We start from the raw sequence: 19,455 nt of genomic DNA, 5'->3' as shown, positions 1-19,455 counted from the left end.
CTATCTCAGGCTTTGTTTGTTTTTACCTCAATTAGATTAGTGCTGCAGTGTGATTTCACCCTTATTGGACACTAGGAAGGCTACACAACATAGCACTAAGCTCAAGGAAAAGTTCAGACAGAGTTCACAGCTAATTAGACATCCCAGGCTGCTCACAGCAAAGCAACCTTGATGGTGAAGTGGATTCTTGTGTGTCTTATACGACTGAGCTGCACTGGGGTGGATTTTTACAAGCCTGAACACTATTGCATCCAGCTGGTGGCTTTCCCTAAGTGGTGAACTAATAAGTGTTGTCACTCCCCTCCCAGTTTGCACATAATGTTTACTGGAAAATCACTGAGAACTCTGTTAAAAATATCGGAGTTACATGTCACATAAATATTTATGACAGAACAGCATAACGAGGCATAACTGGGACCCCAAGAATGGATATACATAGCTACTATGTATTTATGTAGTTTACTAAATACCTCATATTTAATATAACTTTTTTTGTCTGACTTCTCTAAACAAACTGTAAAGTGCAAGTGAGTTGTATTTCTTTCATTCTTTTTTTTATTTTATTTTTTTAATATCACTTTAAGGCTAAACAATCAGAAGTTAAAGATATATTTGTTATTGCCAAAGCAATAATATCAGGTTTACAGAAAAGAACTCAGACATAACCCCCAACTAATTGTCGAGCAAACATTTGTATTTCTTGTCTTTCCAGTTACAACAATCTGACTGGGAGAAGTTTGGTTATTTAGGAAATATGTGGTGAAACACATGCACGTACCCCTTTTTCATACCACCAAAACCCTGGATGTCAGTAGGAACTGTGAGTATGGCTGTTGGTGTTTCACCCATGCTCAACTTAATGGTTTCTCACCCTTCAGTATAAAAAGAGACGTGTTTCTCCGCTTTAAAAGAAATTTTTGGCAGCAAATAGTTGTATTCAAGGCACCTCTGTCCAAAAAGCTTCACAAATAACAAAATTCCCACTTGCTCAGATGGTCGGGCTCACATATCACTTCTGCCCCACTTGGTTGTATTTTTGGTGTGTGAGTAAGACACCACTGGCTCACAAGCTGTTTGCTGACAGTCCTTGCTGGACTAAATTCACCTCTGGGTGACAGGCTCTGTGATGGCAAAATCTGGCCTGTGACCACTGACTTGGCTTTAGCTGTGCTGTGTTAATGTACTCTTTCAGGATCTGCTTATTACTGCTTAAAAGGAAAATGTAAGAGATCATACTCTGAATAGCCACAATTTTCACTGTCTTGAGGTATGAAGAACATGGATTAAACATTACATAAAATTGGGGAAAACATACAGCTAGTACAGCAATATTTCATTAGATGTGATCTATGCAGTAATGTGACATTACATACGGTGTATTCAAAAAGTTCAATACTGCTGAATGGCAATTAAGTAAAATAAAACATATATTAGCACATCACAAGAAAGCACTAAAGCACTCTACACAAACTTCTGGGCCTTTTTTTTTTGTTTTTACTCATAAGCTAATTAATTTTTTGGAAACAGGCTGCATTTATGAATTTTGGAAACTAAACGAAGCACGGCAGAGATTCCAGTTTAATGCCTAACAAAAACTTTTATTCTTTTAACAGTTCTGACAGGCACAGCTGAGTCTTAAAAGAGCTATTCCCTTCTCTCCAATTCTTTTTTTGTCCCTTCAAACACTCTGTTGCCATATTAACAATCAATGTCAAAAATTTGCTCTTACCCCAACAGCATATTGTTGGAAGCTATTTTCTGATTTATATCTTTCTCAACTGATTCTCAAGGAATATTGTAGGAATTAACCCCAGGAAACAACAAGAAGGCTTTCAATGTGTGTGTAGTTCATATACAGTGTATGTTTATTTGTGTAATTTATTTTATAGCTTGTATCTTTAGTGGCAATATTTGTAGCTCCATCATCAACAACCGAGGTTAAGAGTTTTAAGGGAATAGTAGTTTGGAACAAAGACTGCTCCCAAGAAAGAGGGCTTAAGTTGAAATGTAATAAAATGTTTGCACATATGAAAAATGCCTATGAAGTCACCCCTTGGTCTGAGTTGCAGAGCCAGGATGGATGGAGCAGATTTCACTGCTGAAGTGTTAAAACAATTAATCACAGGCTGTAGGAAAGTCACTCTGTGTGTTAAGGGAGGAGAACTGCAGGGGCACCACCATGAAAGGACTCCAAAGAGGCTTCTCTATGCTAAAACAGAGTAAATTTTCTGTCCCCTCTGCACAGTCCTGCAAACACTGCCAAAAGCTGCCAATTCCAACCCACCAATGAGACTCCAAACTCCTTATTTCTGAACCCCAAGAGGCTGCTGTCTCACCCAGTGTGCAAAAATGCTTCAGCAGACTGATGCCTTAGCATTATTATTGTTATTAGCTGTCTGTGATTTACAATGTGAAGGAGAAGGACCATGGCTGGAGTGTGGCTTGCTGGTTTCCAATTGGAGTTGAACCAGAAATATAAGGCAGTTTTCCTCTAAATCTACAACCATGGTATTAAATATTTACATGAGCATGTGAAGATACAGATCTATCATGTGCCTGTGCCTCCATGGCAGTGTATCAGTCGTTCTGCCAATACATACACACACCCTCCTGCCTCACACGTCCTGCAAAATGTGAATGGATGCGCTCATTCTCTCAAAGAAATTACTTTGGGAGCTCACGTCATTCTTTTGGGAGGACAATGTTGTACTACCCAGTATACTGTGCATGGCATAGGTTGGGAGAACACCAATTTGGTTAAAGGAAAAATCCTTACTATAGGTGGAAGCTGATTTATATTTCATCTACACATTTTCCACAAGAGCTATTGAAAACCCTGACAAAGTGATATATGAGCAAATACGATTTGAGTTTACTGCACACAGACTCACATTTTCTGACTCTTTTTTTTCCTAAAAACTCAGTGCCAACTGTTTCCGTTGCCGTTTTTCTCCAAACCCACTCTGCCAACCAAATGTCACTGATATGTGATTTTCCACACAGATAGATAGGATTGCAACTTTTCAAAATACTAGACTGAGGCTATTAAGCATATTGGTTTAAACTTGCACCAAAATCAGAGGATATGAAGGGAGCAGACAAATGGCAGAACTAGCCTTTCCACCACATATGTCAGCAAGACCTATAGCTTGGGAAAATGATGATTTCCTGAATATAGCACTAATGCATTTACCGTATGCTGTGCTGGAAGCTTTTTACATTCAAGCTAATAATCTGCAAACTTGGTAATTTCACATAGGCAAACTAGAGCTCTATTTTTATGTTCCAGCAAAGATTTAATGTATGGGGCTGAAACATTGCTAGGCTGTGTTATTTTTACCCACACACTCTATAGGCTCAATATGGTTAAACTGTGAAATGCTGTCAGAAGAAACAGCAACTGCACTGCGCTTGTGGAAAGCGCAAGTCCTCTGCATTATGAAGGTTATTTGCCTTGATTCTTATTCCTTTATATATTTATTACTTAGTTAGAAAAGCTGCATAATTTGCAAATGGTCTGCCATTACTAGGAACTGCAGAGATTCTAATAGAAAGCTGGAAATTTCAGAGCTTACAATGGAACAAATAAATAAGGTATCCATGTCTCCACATCTATTCCAAAAAGAGTAATATCAGAGCACAGAAAAGCAGAAGTCTTGATCAGGGCCATTTAAATAGCTCTCATTTTGCTATTCCTGTCTCTCCTTGCTTTAAAAGCCCTCCAGGATTAACCTACAGCTAACATTGTATGGGCAACAGCAGAAAGGAGAACATACATGAACATCTGAGTACACACAAGGAGAAAAGCTGAGCAAGACTGGGAGGTAGTTGGTGTTGAAAACATTCCTTGATACTCCTGGCTGCTTTTGTTCTTCCTCCCTTTATTCCACCCTCTATCTCCCAGCTAGGCCTTTCTCTCCCTCTCTTGCACCATCTTGATTTATAATGTTCCCATGTTCCAGGTGACTCCTAGCATAACATAACCCCCTGACAGCTGCCTCCCTCCCAGTCTGGGTCCTGTGTGCAAATGGAGGTCAAAAACATAGTTGGAACTGGACCATAATTGAAAATGGCCCATCTGTTCCTCACTCCCATCCCACCAAGCCTTGCCCGTCATCACCCACAGTGACTCTCGGAGCTCTAGCCTGCCTGTTTCAAATCATTTGAGCTCAGAGGAGCTGGAGATGGCTGAGATATATGTACTTTGTAACACATTCTGCACAGCCAAATGCATAAAGACACAGATGTACTTAGACCATCTCCAAAGTCAGCTTCTGTTTGGCTCAACACTGAGCTGGGCAAGGATGTCAAACATGGCTAAAATGTGTGCTCAGTTAAGGCAGGGGCCAGAAAAAGCCTTTAGGAATGTCTAGTGGGACTGATTTCCTCCTCTCTTTTGTGTTGTTTCCTCCAGATGCCTTAATATGGGGATAGGCAGCCCTTGATCTTGTGATGGAGACTGCTCTGATAGGAAATGTGTTGTGTGCCCTTATTTGAGAGGCCCCATGTTGGTCAGGACAGACAGAACACCACGTGTATGGGGTGATTCTCTGGAGTGCCAGAATCGAAGTGGAATCTCTCAGCATTGTCCATTCTCTGCAGAGGTTTTTCAGTTGTGAGTCTTGGCAGCACAGCTGGGCACAGTGCCTGTTTCAGACTATTGCAAGGTGGATCAGGACGTAGAACAGCCACTTTTCTCAATTTGGTGGCTTCTGGACCACTCTATGGCAGCAAGGTCAGGGAACTGCTGGTTGCTGTGGGCAGGACTGTGAGGGACCTTTCCCATGTCCTGCATCGAGAAGGAAAGCAACACTCTCTATTTGCGGAATAGAAAGATTTTTCCTCTTTTGCTAGTGGTAAACTGAGTAAGTCAACAACAAAGCTTGTTCACTTGCTCCTGACATTGAAAAGCTTTTCTTTCACACACGCAGTCACGTCCTTCCCCACCTCATCACCACATTAATATCACTTTGTCTTCAGAAAGTTCTTTCCCTATCCCATGCAGACACCAGGTGCCCAGCTGGCACCCCAGTCCCTGCTACTACTGTACTCTCACGAGTCCAGGACAAATATTTAATATCATTCCAAGGGACAATGTATCAGGGCCTTAGACATAATCAATGGGAGAGCTGTCCAGAGCCCATAGGGCACACCAGCCAAAGGATCATCGGGGCAGGACATCACTAACCTCCATGGAGACACACATCAATCCAATCCTTTTGCTAGGAAAGGCAGTTTTCCCTACAAAGTGTTGTAGCAGTCACGGGTTCTTGTAATGAAGATGATTTAGTGACTGCATAGTGCTAAAGCTTTCTGGAGCTGATGGGATACCCAGCAATCCTAAAGGTGCAATATGAAAGAACCCCAAACACTACAGCATGGACTTGAGAAGTGTCTTCCTATCTGCATGGAAGATTTGCAGGAAGAGTGGCGCGACGGCACATGTCCGACCACCAGAAACAGCGTGTGCTCCAAAGGCACACAAAGCTGATCTACAGACTGAAACATGTTGCCATTTTTGACACAGAGACCACAGAAGGAGAGAATTATCAAATCGCATTTCCTCAGGTCATGAGCAGGTTAAATTCTAGAGGGAAAAAAGGACCATCATCAATAAGTCGACAGTGCTGCATCTTGATGAGTTACGGCATTCTTTCCTGACTGCCAGGACAAGAGAGTTCAAAAATAAGTGGTAGCAATTTCACATTTTAATTGGCACAATTGTAGAAAATGCTCCTTGGCAAGTATCAGGTATTATGTCTAACAGACCAAGCATTTGTCTGCAACAGACTTCCTTTGTGTGACAAAGGAATAAATAGACATGATGCTACCTTATATGGCCTAAGCGTCACCTTGTGAGAGAGATAAGTGATGACTGTGAAATGAAGCTGAAGTTGGCAACGATAATGCAAACAAGAGGATACCTTCAGCATGAGAGGTGACCCCACTGCATGAATAGCACGATTCTGACTTGTAATAAAATCCTTTGCTATTGTTTGTGTGTGCACAAAACACCCTTGTAGCGAAATATATACTCGTGTTCTCTCAGAGAAAACTGCAGAAGATAAATTAGAGCCCTCTTATGACTTAAAGCCAGAAATCTGCAGACAGAAACACTGAAAAGAACTGGAGGTCAGTTCAGTCTCTGTCTCTCAAAGTTATACAGCACAGCTTTAGCAACGACTTCTTAATGATGATGCATTGAATATCCACTGTGATGGTGCATTGCCCCCATCCTGAGAGACAAGTGTGTTGCCAAAGTTGTCTCTCAAAATCAAGCCTAAATAATGTCTTCCTTCAGACCACTACTGTTTACCCCACCAGCATGACTAACCCCTGCTTCCATTTTTACCTTTCATGTACTTGTGCACTACTGTACCTGAATCACTGTTTTAAGTTCCGGGTCAGCTCATTCAGTCCCTCACACTCGTTGTTCATCTTCAGGTGCTTTTCTGATGTTTTACATTCAGACTCTACATCACATCGTTGCTCTTCTTTTTAATGTCTGTAGCTTTTCTATACAAATTCCAAAGTGAAAAAGCCAGAGTAGTACCGATTTTACTCCCCTTGCCCAGAAGAGTGGTGTGACTAATTTGTTTAGAGGTAAGTCAGCACCCTCTGGTGTTTCGTTAGTGTACTGCAAATTTCCTTACAGATAAAAGGACTAATTCCTCACAAAACCAAGAAAAATTCTGTGAAGACAGATGCCTAAGAGAGTAACATGCAAACTTCTGGGCTTATTGGAAGATAGAAGAAACCTTGCTTTTCCTCCTTCTTCTCCTCTTAAAGAATAAAATACTGAATTTAGTATTTTCAACTTTTGTTGAACAAACACTAAAAGCATTGAACTTGGCAAATGACATTCCTTAAACAGCTTTTTTAAATTATTTTTTCCTAGCAATTATTTTGCATTATGTAACAGCCACTTAGATGCAAGTTTTGAAAACTTTCACATTATATTTAATGCATTAATTGCTTTTAAAATTTTCGTTTTTTCTGAACTGGAAAGCAAGAGGGTGTCACTCAAAAGCATTTCTGCTCAGCATGGGTAGCTCCCATGCCTTTGCTTTACACAAATTACATTCTGGTTCCTCTTCAAAATGCACTAAATAGCTATAACATCTCTGAAGATGAGGTTGTTGGTTTTTTTTTTCTTGAGGATTGGACTGTAGGCTCAAATAGATTAAGCAATATAGGTTAAGTAGAAGCTGCTACTAGATACTATAAAGTAGTTCAAAGCAGAAGTAAAATAATGTAAATACCCATACACACTTCTCTTTACTGATGTGATGTCCCAAGTTCTCTTCTCTACCTACAGCCAAAAGCACAGACTGCTTACCAGAAAAGGTAACCTGATGATTACCTGAACCACGAGGAGTGCAATCATATTTTACTAATCTCATTTTTCAAGCAATTCTAGCTCATCTGGAACTAAAGGAGAGCAGAAATTTTCAAGAGTTACACTACACATCTTTATTTGTATATGTCTGTGGCATTGTTAAATTAAATCTTTTGAATGAAAGCTTGCCTGAAAAGAAATCTACTGTGAGATTCCACTGTTTTACCAGTGATGGTAATTGGTGAGTGATCCCAGGTAAAGTTAGGGTCAAAACAAAGGTATCTGATGACTCAGTCATACCAAAATTTTGCCAGACATGCACAGTAATGGTGGAAATGTGAATTTAAGAGTTATTCTCAGAAGGAAAATGTTGCATTCTGGCCCCCTTCATTCAGAGTCTCCAGTTACTGTCCCTGTGCATGAGTACAGGTAATCTTCACTGTGTTGTGTCTCTTCATCCCATTCCTCCTATTTCACTCCACTGCAGAAAGGAATCATTGCTACCTAAATCAAATGGTAAACTTTTGGGAGTGTGGAATAGATACTGTGTTACAAGCTTGGCAGAGCCCTCTAGAATGTGATATCCCTCAAACCTTATCCCTTTCCAACAGTGCAAACTGTTTTGCCAAGTCCTTTTCCAATTAAGAACCAAACTTTGGAATTCCGAAATGAAAAATTCATAAATTAATGTTTTTTCTAGGACTGCATTCCATCTGTAATACCATACAGGCACGACCATTTACAAAGTTCTGCTGCAGCTCAATGCATTCACACCAAAAAATGCTCATTTAGGATATAATCAAGTTTTGTCTTAACACTTAGGTAATAAAGGTTGTTTATTTGTATGATATAATTGAAGTCAGAATTTGTAAAAACAAGAAGATTTTGTACTTCTGTTCAAAGCTACTGTAGATGTTAATCAGAAAGATCAGTGATGTTTGACAGTATTCACGCTGAACAATTAGCTGGCTTATGCCAATTTGACATTTTATTGAAGTTACAAATACTTTGATATCCAAAGACTGTGTAGTGCTTCTCCAGATGCTTATTAACCAAAAGAATTCACAGATGTTTGCTTATCTTTCTGCTGAATGTCCTCCAAAATTAGTTGATCCTAGAATAAGAATACAAGTACAAATGGAAAAAAAACTTGGTAAGACTAAAGGAAAATTTTATTCATGTAACTTATTTTGGGAACTTATACAAGGAAAAGAAAATTATAAAAAATTAAAAATACAACCTACATAATTTGATGACAACTCTTCTATAGCTATTTTCATGAATGTAAATATGCTCCTTTGTATTTATATAAAAAATTAGGTTTCTCTTTCCATAGAAGCATTTTTGCCATGTTCCAATTTCAGTTACATAGGGCAAATCTCCAAAGCCATTGTTCTGTATATGAACTGCAATTAACTCGCAAACATATAGTTCAATGAAAATTAATCCTTAAGTTCAATACAGCTTTTTAAACTTTAATTTCTCCTAAGGTAGGGTTGCTCCTACATTTTTTAGAGATTCTATCAGGTTCAGGCACTATTTCATATGCTGTATCACTGTCCAGAAATTTCACAAGTAAAACAATTATGAGGTGAGCTTCCACAAGCTGTAAGCCTTCGTAACTGACCAGGACTGAATTTCTTACAATATTCTTATTTTGTTTTCATGAAGTTTCATGAACTCAAAACTGCTGTGGATGGGTTACTCTCGGAATAGAAAGATCACGTTTATTAATATGAACTAAAAAAGTGCTTTAGAGATGAATTAGCTTTTTAACGTAAATTTTAAAAAAAGTTTTAACTTGTGATGCAAATTCTGCAATACAGAGGATTAGGTTTGCAAGATGTGACTGGTCAGGGTGCTAAATAACCTCATCCAGGTACCTCCTCAGTACCAGGACTGAAAAAATCACGGGATTGGGAAGATTACTACTGAAGTCTGTGATGGGATAGTAGGTAATTATAAAAGAAATAAAGTTAATATCACAGAATATGGGGGAGAACACCAGCAACAAACGTTCATAATTAATATCTAAGCCTTTCCCTCCTAAACTGAAGATGCAGATCATATGACAGAGAAGTAACACGTACTGAATAACATTATTTATAAAACATAAAAATAAAATATTAGGAAATGGTTTTGCCTTAATTTTCTTCCCATCATTTCCTTATCCTTTGCTTTTTTGTTTAGTCTTTTTGTTGTAACTATGCAGAACATTGTCTTTCTACTTCTCTTGCTTTGCAGGAGAAATAGCCTTCACTGTCCTCTCACCTTTCTCCTTTGGTCCATCCTGCTTCCTCTTTTACACTAGTATTTTGTAGTCTTATCTCCATTCTTCATAAATTATTTACTCTGCTTCCTCTATAGCCTTTGCTCTGTCCCATGCACCGTTCTGCTCTCCTTTTCCACTCCCAACCACTTTAACATTCTCACCTTTTCCCCTATTCCTTAACACATATTCCTTCCTCTTCTGTCTCATCCTCTGCTCATTCCCTATTCATTGCTCATTTTCAGAATGAGTTCACTGATTTGTTCATTTCCATTAACACTCCCTAATTCCTAGTAACTGGATGACTAATACTTCACTTCTTACTCTCAGAGTACTGCAGTTTCCTTCTATTTCCTTTTTTTCCCTGCTGGATGCAGTGAGGTGGCAGCTCTCACCCACGTTCTCAACATGCTCTTCAGTCATGCAGGAACTGTCTCCTATTCATCTTTTTCATTACAGACATTTTTTTACTCCTTTCCCATATGTCAGCTCAATTATTCTCCTTTATTAAAGGACTCCCGTTGAGTATCCCAGTCTTGCTATGACTCCCACTGCACTTCCTCCACTCATGTTTTTCTCTTCTCTACTCCTTAAACTGAGATTTGTTGCACAATTAGTTTTTGTCAAATTATTGTATTCTTTTGCATTCTTTGGAAGTTGTGGAGTTTTTTTCTAGAAAACATTTATGGACATTATCAGATTTAAATCTCTGTTAAAATATTCTGAGGTGAAGCAATAACACATTTTCACAGCAAATACTCTACTGGAAATAAGACTAAGGCAAAATGCAATCATAAAGATCAGCATTTTTCATATTTTGCTGATAGCCTACTTCCAATTTTGAAATATCATCTTAATGTTGCTTAATTTATTTTTAATCTACTGTCTCCTGTAAATAAAAAATTAGCCGTTATGCTGAAAATTTTTCAGGAAGTGTTAAATGTTATCTTATAAATATACTTGCCTAAGTGTTGTCTTTGCAGAAGTCCAGAGATGGTGATTGGATGTCTTGCAGAAAGCTGTGGGGAAGGTGATGTAAGTGGATACAGTTGAGGGGTTCTTAAATCAGAATTAGCCCATGATCCCCTTCTACTACTCTGTGATCCAGACGATGACGGACATCCATTAAGTGATAATCCTATAGGTGTGGATCTGTTGATGAAATGAATTCCTGCATGTGATTTGAGGCTAGTGTCATAATAATACCAGAGATTTCAAAATTACCTAAATTCACAGAAAATATTACCAGAATGACATAAAAAATTATATGAGAATCAAAGATGGAAAAAAATAGATACTTTGTTACATATATTTTAAATTTGTCTTTGCAAATACCTAGGAAGATATATTTGGTTTAATGATTATAAGGAAAAAGAGTTTACTTTTTCTGGAACCATTTGAAGTTATTTCTTCATGTGAATAATTCTCACAGTTTGAGATATTTTCAATTTTTAAATGAAAAGCCTGAAACACCTGCTCCAGCCACTGAAAAGTTTGGGTTATTCAGAGAATAGCTCTTGAGTAAATATTGTGCTGTCAGCTCTGATTTTTATAAGAATGATAAAGCAGACACATTGTTACACTTTCTTACTATAAAATTACTACAATTTATATAGAAGTATCATGACTGCAGATGTCCACAGCTACAGAAACTCAGACTATCTCTGCGTATTTTTGAAAAAAGTGATTTCTAAATGAAACCTTCCACCAAGAACACATTCATGTAGATGATAGCCAGCCTGCACAATAACATTTCTTCAGGCACAGAATATAACATTTAAATGTACAAATTAACTACCTTGTAGATCCTGCTCCAGTATTTTGACTTGACATTATTAGAGATGACTGAGAACTTTTGTAGGCTACACTACCTGTAAGAATCAGATTTATGAAAACAGGACCAAAGTGAATTACCCATTTTCCTTAAGAGACATCTTTGGAAACAAAGATTAGTACTTTAATTGCATGATTTGAGACAAATTCATGGTTGGTTTATTGAAGAGTTAAAAATGGTGCACAATTACATAGTCAATGAAAGAGATTAGCTGTCACAAAAAACCATCCTACTGCATCATCCTGCAAATCTTGTTCTGAGTTAAACACACATGTTGGTTTCTTTCACCTTCTTTCATTTATTAGACTATTATTAGACTGTCAAGATGGCTGTGCTGAGGTGCTCCAGTTCTTCAGCTAATCCTTTTCTGCCCCATCCACCTCTGAGAAGGAAATTTTCTTTAGTGCATCATTAAATCATTGTTTCCACTCGCCCTTCCTTTTGCACGCACACTTTGATTCATTCAGCTTTGTTCACTGCCAAACTTTATGGGCTGGTTCTGAAATGTGCTGAACACATAACTGCTCTACATATAATTTTACTGTCTAATAAATATCTATTTATTTTTAGACACAATAAAAAAAAACAGTTAACCTCAGCTCCCTTTATCTTGTTATCCATAAATTTATAGGCAAGCATGTATTTAGGGAGGATCTGAGCATATAAATCACACACAACATAGAAAAAGCAATTTTTCCTCCTTCATTGAAATTGCATTGCAATTGCATTTGTCTTTGTTTCAGAACATTTACACCATGTAAAAACACAGGAGTGCTAAAAGCTTCTTGTGTGGCTGGAGATGGATTCTATGAACTGCTGAAGCCAAGTAAAAGCATGCCTGGGAATGCACTGTTACAGAAACATGTTGAATGTAAAACCAAGAATGAGAGGAACACATGAACAGCAGATCTGCAAAGTATCAGGAATTCTGGGAAACTCCTCACAAACAGTTCTCAAGAGGCTGCACTGATTTTAGTAGGCTGTTACTCATGTCTTATTTGCATCTGAGTGTTACCCAAGCTCTGCAACAGCCCAAGAATGAAAGAAAGTACTAGCAGGTAAAAGGTCTTAGACCCAATTACAGTGATAGAGTGAAACAAAGAATCACTTTTCTCAATAAATTCCTGATCTCAACTCAACTACCTTACTTTTGCTATTAAATACTTTTTTAACTTCCATTTAGTTTCCCCCCTTTTCCTCATGTGATTTTTCATATGACATTATGGACAATGTTAATCTCTGTTAACTAGAAACAAATACAATTATGAAGGTTAAAAGAGGGTCAACAATGTATATTGCAAGTATTCCCGTTCTCTTCAACCATACACATTGTTACAGTATTTTCCTTGCAGCTGTTGACTTGGGCAAAAATCCTTTTGGCTACAAGTAATAATTTACAGAATAGAAGAGGTAAGTACTAGAAAGACACTTCATACTTCATGTTAAGCATTTCCCATCTGCTGGACTGATGTGTACTTGGCAAGTTCCTTACACCTTAACACAATTCAGGTTTTTTTAGTAAATTGCTAATGTACGGATTTTAATTTATTCATCCTTTTAATGTAATAGAAATGTTATTCAGCTGCAAACTTTACTGTTACTCACCCATACGTCCATCCTGTGGTGGAGTTATTAGTGATAACCTTGTGGGACCAGATGGTGTCTCGAGCTAAATGAATGGCAAGTCATTAACCACAGTGTAATAAGTATACTAATTATAAAGGCATTTTAAGCAATAGTGTTACAGATTTCTGGAACTCTCCACTGCCAGTTTTATTCATATCACTAAAATGCAAAACCTAAGAATTAAGTTACTATTTTTAGAGATCTATGGGCAAGGGGGAAGCACACGTATTTTAGTTTTATTCTTGTCTGTCACATTCAGATAAGAAACATATCAGACACTCCCATTGTTTTCTACGGTGAGATTCCATTCCTAAGCTAGCATCTGTTCCTGGATGTTACCTCTCCTAATCAGGACACTAATACAGTGAAAAGCTCCTGCTTTCATTCTCATGTTAGCAACGTCACTCAAAGCTTGCAATTCCCTACTCAAATATCAAAGTCTAACAGTGCTTTCAGACCACTGGCTCCACACCTGGCTTTTTCTTACCAAGGGAAGATACTACACACACTTTGATGCCCCTGAGCACAGATAGAAGCAAGATCACATGGTCAAGCAGCAAACAGAACCGTTTACAAAAAGTGAAAGATAAAGACTGATTTTATTTTTGGATTAAAAAAACCTCTTTTATCAATCATAAATGAAATTTCATTAATGTTTTGAGAGTCAGTGTGATGTGAAGTTAAGAGTACCAAGTGATTCACCTTTTTTAACTCCAGACATCTGCAATGACAGATCCCCACATACATCCTGATCCCCACAAATTCCCCTTATGGTCATGGAAGAGAAACAGGAATGAGGCCAGAAAGTTTCCTTTAGAAAGAGATGAATCACACATATTATAATCCATAGGTTATGCCCATGGGCCCAACCATGGATATAGGCCTATCTATGGATATAATTTATCCATAGGTTACAAAGGAAACCCTGAGATGCTAGCACAAATCTGCACTGTAGCCACCCACATGAGGTCTGGTAAAGGTGAAAATCTTACTTATATTTCCATTCCTTAATATGTTAGAACTTTAACTGCAACTCTCAGTTGCAAGGATTAGCAACATTTATTTTTTAAACAGATATATTTTTGTAATACAAACATACTGAGATTTTAAGAATTTTCCATTTAATTTGGCATCACAAGTTCAGCATATCTGAAATCAGCATGTACATTAGAAATGTTTTCTTGAAGAGGATGGGGGGAGAATCCTATTTTTTGCAGCATTAAAAAAGCAGGACAAATCAAAAGCATGTATGTGTGTTTATATACATATATAAACATACATTAAAAAACACTTACTTTCCTCATTGGTGAAGGTACAGGATCAACCTCCATTGCCTCCACCCTTGCAAGAAAGGTCAAAATAAGTATGACATTGTAATAAAAATAACATTTTCATTATAACAACTAAAATTATGTTAGATTCTGATGTTAAATTTGACTAATAATGAAAAAGCATAATGCATATGAGTATTTAGGACTTATTCCAAAACCCACTAGCAGTAGAAAAATCTATAAATTGATTCTGAGCTTTGATTTAGACATTTACAGAGAAAGTTATTTTATGATCAGCCTTGCTATTCTTGTATTTAAGTCTGAATAAATATGTATTTTTATATATTTGTCACTTGTCTCCACAACAAGGAGGATTCTGAAATTTTATTTTTTTATAAAAAAGAAAGTCACAATCATAGGTACAGAAATATTTTCATTTGAGCAAGCTGTATGTTCATTTTATTTAAAATTAAATAAGCCTTACTAGAGTTCAACCCATCTAACTTTAGATGGGATGAACTCTATAGGCAGACAAGTAATTTAGTTTTCCCCTATAATAAATGGAAAGTTTCTCACTAATTAATGTATCCACTAATTAATCTATCTCTCTAGTCTATGTCTATCTATCCATCCATTCAGAAATTCTTTAGAATAAGATCCATCATGTCTTAGATTTTTTTCCAGTGACTACAAAGACAATCTATACAAGTAACTATTAAGTACACTTGGATAGATACGACATTCCTCAGTTCTTTCATATATAAACAGTTTGCAGAAACAGAACACAAAATCAGAAAATATTTTAAACTCATTACAGAAAAAATTACTTTCTGTATAAACATCAGTTAAGATTTTCGTTGAAAATTAACTAATTTGTACCTACATTTCAGAAGTGGAAGGATGACTAGAATGAAGAGGATATGGAGAATAACCATTCTGTTTTCTTGAAGGAACTGAAGTCATTAAGAAATTTAATATTAGAACATAGCTATATCCAGTGATAGGTATTCCATAGTTAAGATCTTAAACCAACACTTCTTACTGGAAAATGGATTTCGGCTTGTATTGGAAAATGGCAGTTGCGCAGTTTTTTCAGGTGGTTTCATACTAAAGGAGAAACAAGAAAAAATAGATATAAATTGAGAGTTGGTTGGATTAGTTTAAGTGTCTAGTTGATCAATGAAGTATAAAATCAAAGCATTTTATCCATCAACAGCTAGTTTTAACATGAAGCAAATTAACTAACTGCCATGAAGCAAATTAAGAATTTATTTGATAAGCTGTTCCCTAAAGTACTTTGCCATAATGTCTGCAGCATACCCAACAATATCCAAACAGAAGTTAATTTTTACTAGAAATAGAAAAGATGTGGACCATGTTACAAAACCCTGGTAATTTTGTAAATGGGTTAGGCACTAGGAAAGGTATTATAGTACTTTCCAGGCTGATGCTAGAAAGCGCATTGCAAAATACACAGAATGGTTATGCAACTGCAAATAAAAATTTAAAACTGATTATCTATGTCATAGACTTTACTGAAAGTTCATTTTTAGAGTAACCACTGAGTTGAATTTTAAAACAAAAGGATTTCTTCCTGACATGATTGATTAGTGTGAATAAAATGGTTCTGATGTCAGAAATCACTATTCATGCATTTCTGTAAAACTATGTACAAATATATGAGAAAGGCAAACAAAGCACAACTTCTTTATTTTTTTAACAATTAACCTTTCTGTTGGCTGATTACATTTACTTTTGCTGCATTAAACCACTTACCATTGTATCTGTTGTATTTGCTGTGTTGCTTTCTTGAGAGATTCTTCCAGCTTTGCTGCCTGTGAGATAATCATAGATTTAAACAAAATCTATTTGTCATGATATACAACTTCGTTTTGATCCAACTAGTCTTCTAAAGTGTTGAAAGGACGCTTTCTATTGGTTTTAATCTTAAGACATCATTGCTATTCTAGATTCATTGGAGCTGTTGTAGCTGTAATACAGATCCATCAAACAGCCAGTCTGGAAGAGATATGTTTCTTTTTGGCAGTTACAGACTTAGTTTGATTACCTTCTGTTAAGTGTGCTGGTAATATTGGATAAATGAATACTAAGAAAGTGCTTAAAAATAGTTTTGTTTTCTTTTTCTTCCTCTTTTCCATATCTGATATAACAGCTAAGTTATGTTTAATATGGAACTATCTGAAAAAGCTACCAATAACTGTATAAAATACCAAATATGATGTTCCCATATTTCTCATTTAAGATTTAAAATGTACTCAGTTCACGGAAGCATCTATTTGTAATAAGCTTAAGTGAAAAGTATCTCCTATTATGTTACAGACACAACCCAAAATATCTCCATTAAAGAATGTTATGAGCTTGCAAAATTGAAGAATATTAAGGTCAAAAACATTAGGTCAGCTCCCTATTATGTGTATTTTCTACAGTCTTTCATGACACGATCATATATTATATTTTATGAAGGATGTAAAAATTTACTCAGTAGCCTCAAAACTGCATCTCTATTTTATCCTTAATTTCCATTGTGTGACCTTAATCCTTCACACTATTCACATTTTGATTTGAAGGTAAATTATGAATTTGCTTAACTTCTCATTCTTCTCCTCATAATATTATTTGAGTCCTTTAATAACGTTACCTGATACACCTTTATAAAATCATATCATCTGTGGGAGATATTATGCTCTTTTTGCAGATGTAAAACTCTGCAGAACAGATTAAAAGCAAAATGTAATTTACATAAGATCTGTTTTTCAGTATTCTTTTTTCTTTTTCCTAATGAGAGCTGGGTTTGATTAAGAAAGTGGCCAGTATAGATGTCAGGAAGAATGTACTGTCACTCTGTAGGACTGGATAATTCTAAGACCAAAATGCCTTAAAGAAGGTGAAGGACTATTTGGTTTTCAGTATTTTGGAGTCCTGGCACAACATGAGGTCTAGACTTGCCAGGAATATGGACACAAGTTCCCACACCACACACTATCACCTGCACACTGATATCTGCACAACTCCCCAGATCAGCAACAAAGCAACTTTTATGAAGGTCATGAGAGCCTGTTGGTTGACAGTGACAAGGATCACACATTAGAAATAAGGAAGGGGACCATAAACAAGACAGCCAAGCAGGAGAAAATAGAATTTCCTCATGCAGTAAGTACTGCACTCTTCCCAAAGGCCAAGACCCACAGAGTGGAGAGCGGAAGAGGCACTTGTGTCAAAGGGCAGATTTGTCCTTTGTCACCTCCCCAGGCATCACTGCATCTGCCAAACTATTTATACTGTAAAGCATTCTTGCTCCACCCTTTTCCCACCCACCTTCATCTCAAAGCCAGCGGCAGGAGGACTTCCCCAGCTCCTTCAGACTGTCTCCCAGTAGCTCTGGAAGGGGGAGCATTGCTAACCAACACTCACAGGGAGGGGATGGGTCTATCATTGCACAGGGACACTCTTCTCTTCCTTGCTCACCTCAGCCTCACTGACAAACTATTTCTCCACCAGTGTTACCCACAGCTGCTCAGTGGATGTTTAAGACAGTCTCTCCTGCCCCTGATCCAATGCAAGCAGTTTTAACATACTAAGAAATGCACAGAATGGACAAAACAACAAAACCACCCAAAACAGTGTGCTCACTGAAGCAGCAACGAACTATATTTTCAACTGTTCCAGTACTGTCACCTAAACACCTTCCTTAGGTCAATCAGCATCCTTGAGTACTTTAAAACCACTGTTAAATTCATGTCTCAACAGTAAATAACTTAGAAACTTACCATCAAAAGGTATCAAAACTCTCTTTTTTGGAGATAACATCTTTATTTATGCTAAATTCTATTAAGAGATTCATTTTACTTTTTCTAAAGGTTTCAGTTTTACCATCTGGAGTCAGTACAAGAGATTAGAAGGGGAATGAAATCAGGGTTCCTCCATGGCCTGGCTTTGAAAGCAGAAGCACAGGACCTTGAAAAAAACTACACCCCCCACAGTGTTCTAGGACTGATCCCAAAATGCAGACACAGAAAACAGGGAGGAATGAGCCACAGAGCATTTAAGTTTCCAAGCTGTTCTATCCATGACAACCACAGCAGAAGCTCTCCTTACACACAGAATGGCCAACTGATCAGCTGTGTGAGCTGCCCTCTGTCACTTCATACATGGCACACCTACTGATGGGTCGAGTCACCAACACTGCCAAGTAGCTTTCAGGGACATCCCTGTCCATGTCCTTAGAAATGAAGGAAACAGCCAACTATTTTATCATATATTTAGAAATAGCTGAAAAGTGAAAAAGAAACTTCCACTTCACAAAGGAAGAAGCACAGTCACAAACTCAGCACCTATTCTCCACAGAATAATTAATCCTACCCTTCTTCCCACTGAGCTATCCTGAATTCAGGGTACTAGCCCTCAGTCTTGTTCTCATGTCAAGCTCAAGCTTCTCACGTCTCTAGTCTTCCTTCCCTCTAGGCTTATCTTCTAGCACCACTTTCTCCCCACCTCTTCCACTTCCCCCTCCATACAGCGAATTGGTTTCTTCCTTTCCTGTCCTTTGATTCTCCATTTAATCTTGGTCACCCCACAACTAAAATATTTTATTAAATAACAGTAATTACAATTAATAAAGTCCTCACAAAATGTATACAATTAAAAACTGGTATTTATAATGACAGAAATGAGTCAATCCTGATTAATTATTCTAAGTATTCCAATAAAAGATTAATATAGTTTCTAAAAATAAATCAAAGTAACAAGGCAAACATAAGAAAAAGTAAGAAAATCACAATTAGAGTTACCTTTTGTTTGTAGTATGCTAATAAATGCTTACGGTGTTTTTCTTGAAATTCTGAAATCTGAAAACAAGTACAGTTACATTAAGCTTCATATAATTACATTTATATACCTCAGCAAAGAAGTGATGGAACAGAACTAATTCACAGTATTCACGGTCTTCTACATTTTAATAAGTAGTTACCATATCTTCTTTCAGTTCTCTCCAAAAAAAACCCCAAAACATTTTAATTTATTTTCATTGATAAAGTCTCATAAAGTTTATTTAAATCTAATATGACCTACCCTAGAGTTGGTAGATTTATTTCACTGG

At 37.1% G+C, this 19,455-nt stretch overlaps 1 protein-coding gene across 1 annotated transcript in view; it reads right to left on the bottom strand.

The window, feature by feature from the left end:
• Window positions 1–8,305: 8,305 nt before the first annotated feature.
• The window catches only part of RNF212 (ring finger protein 212), a 19,438-nt gene continuing 8,288 nt past the window's right edge, over window positions 8,306–19,455 (bottom strand). Inside the window, exons 4-12 of the mRNA XM_064653472.1 lie at window positions 19,148–19,204; window positions 16,116–16,174; window positions 15,382–15,446; window positions 15,223–15,292; window positions 14,364–14,409; window positions 13,048–13,111; window positions 11,407–11,479; window positions 10,573–10,760; window positions 8,306–8,453 (exon numbers count right to left, since the gene is read on the bottom strand). Coding sequence (XP_064509542.1) covers window positions 8,416–8,453; window positions 10,573–10,760; window positions 11,407–11,479; window positions 13,048–13,111; window positions 14,364–14,409; window positions 15,223–15,292; window positions 15,382–15,446; window positions 16,116–16,174; window positions 19,148–19,204 — 660 coding nt within the window. The 3' untranslated portion in view covers window positions 8,306–8,415. The remainder of the gene's footprint in view (window positions 8,454–10,572; window positions 10,761–11,406; window positions 11,480–13,047; window positions 13,112–14,363; window positions 14,410–15,222; window positions 15,293–15,381; window positions 15,447–16,115; window positions 16,175–19,147; window positions 19,205–19,455) is intronic.

Source organism: Pseudopipra pipra, chromosome 4, assembly GCF_036250125.1.
Source record: "Pseudopipra pipra isolate bDixPip1 chromosome 4, bDixPip1.hap1, whole genome shotgun sequence".
Taxonomy (NCBI): Eukaryota; Metazoa; Chordata; class Aves; order Passeriformes; family Pipridae; genus Pseudopipra; species Pseudopipra pipra.
The sequence above is the reverse complement of the archived record's forward strand: the minus strand, read 5'-3'. Positions and strand labels throughout refer to the sequence as shown.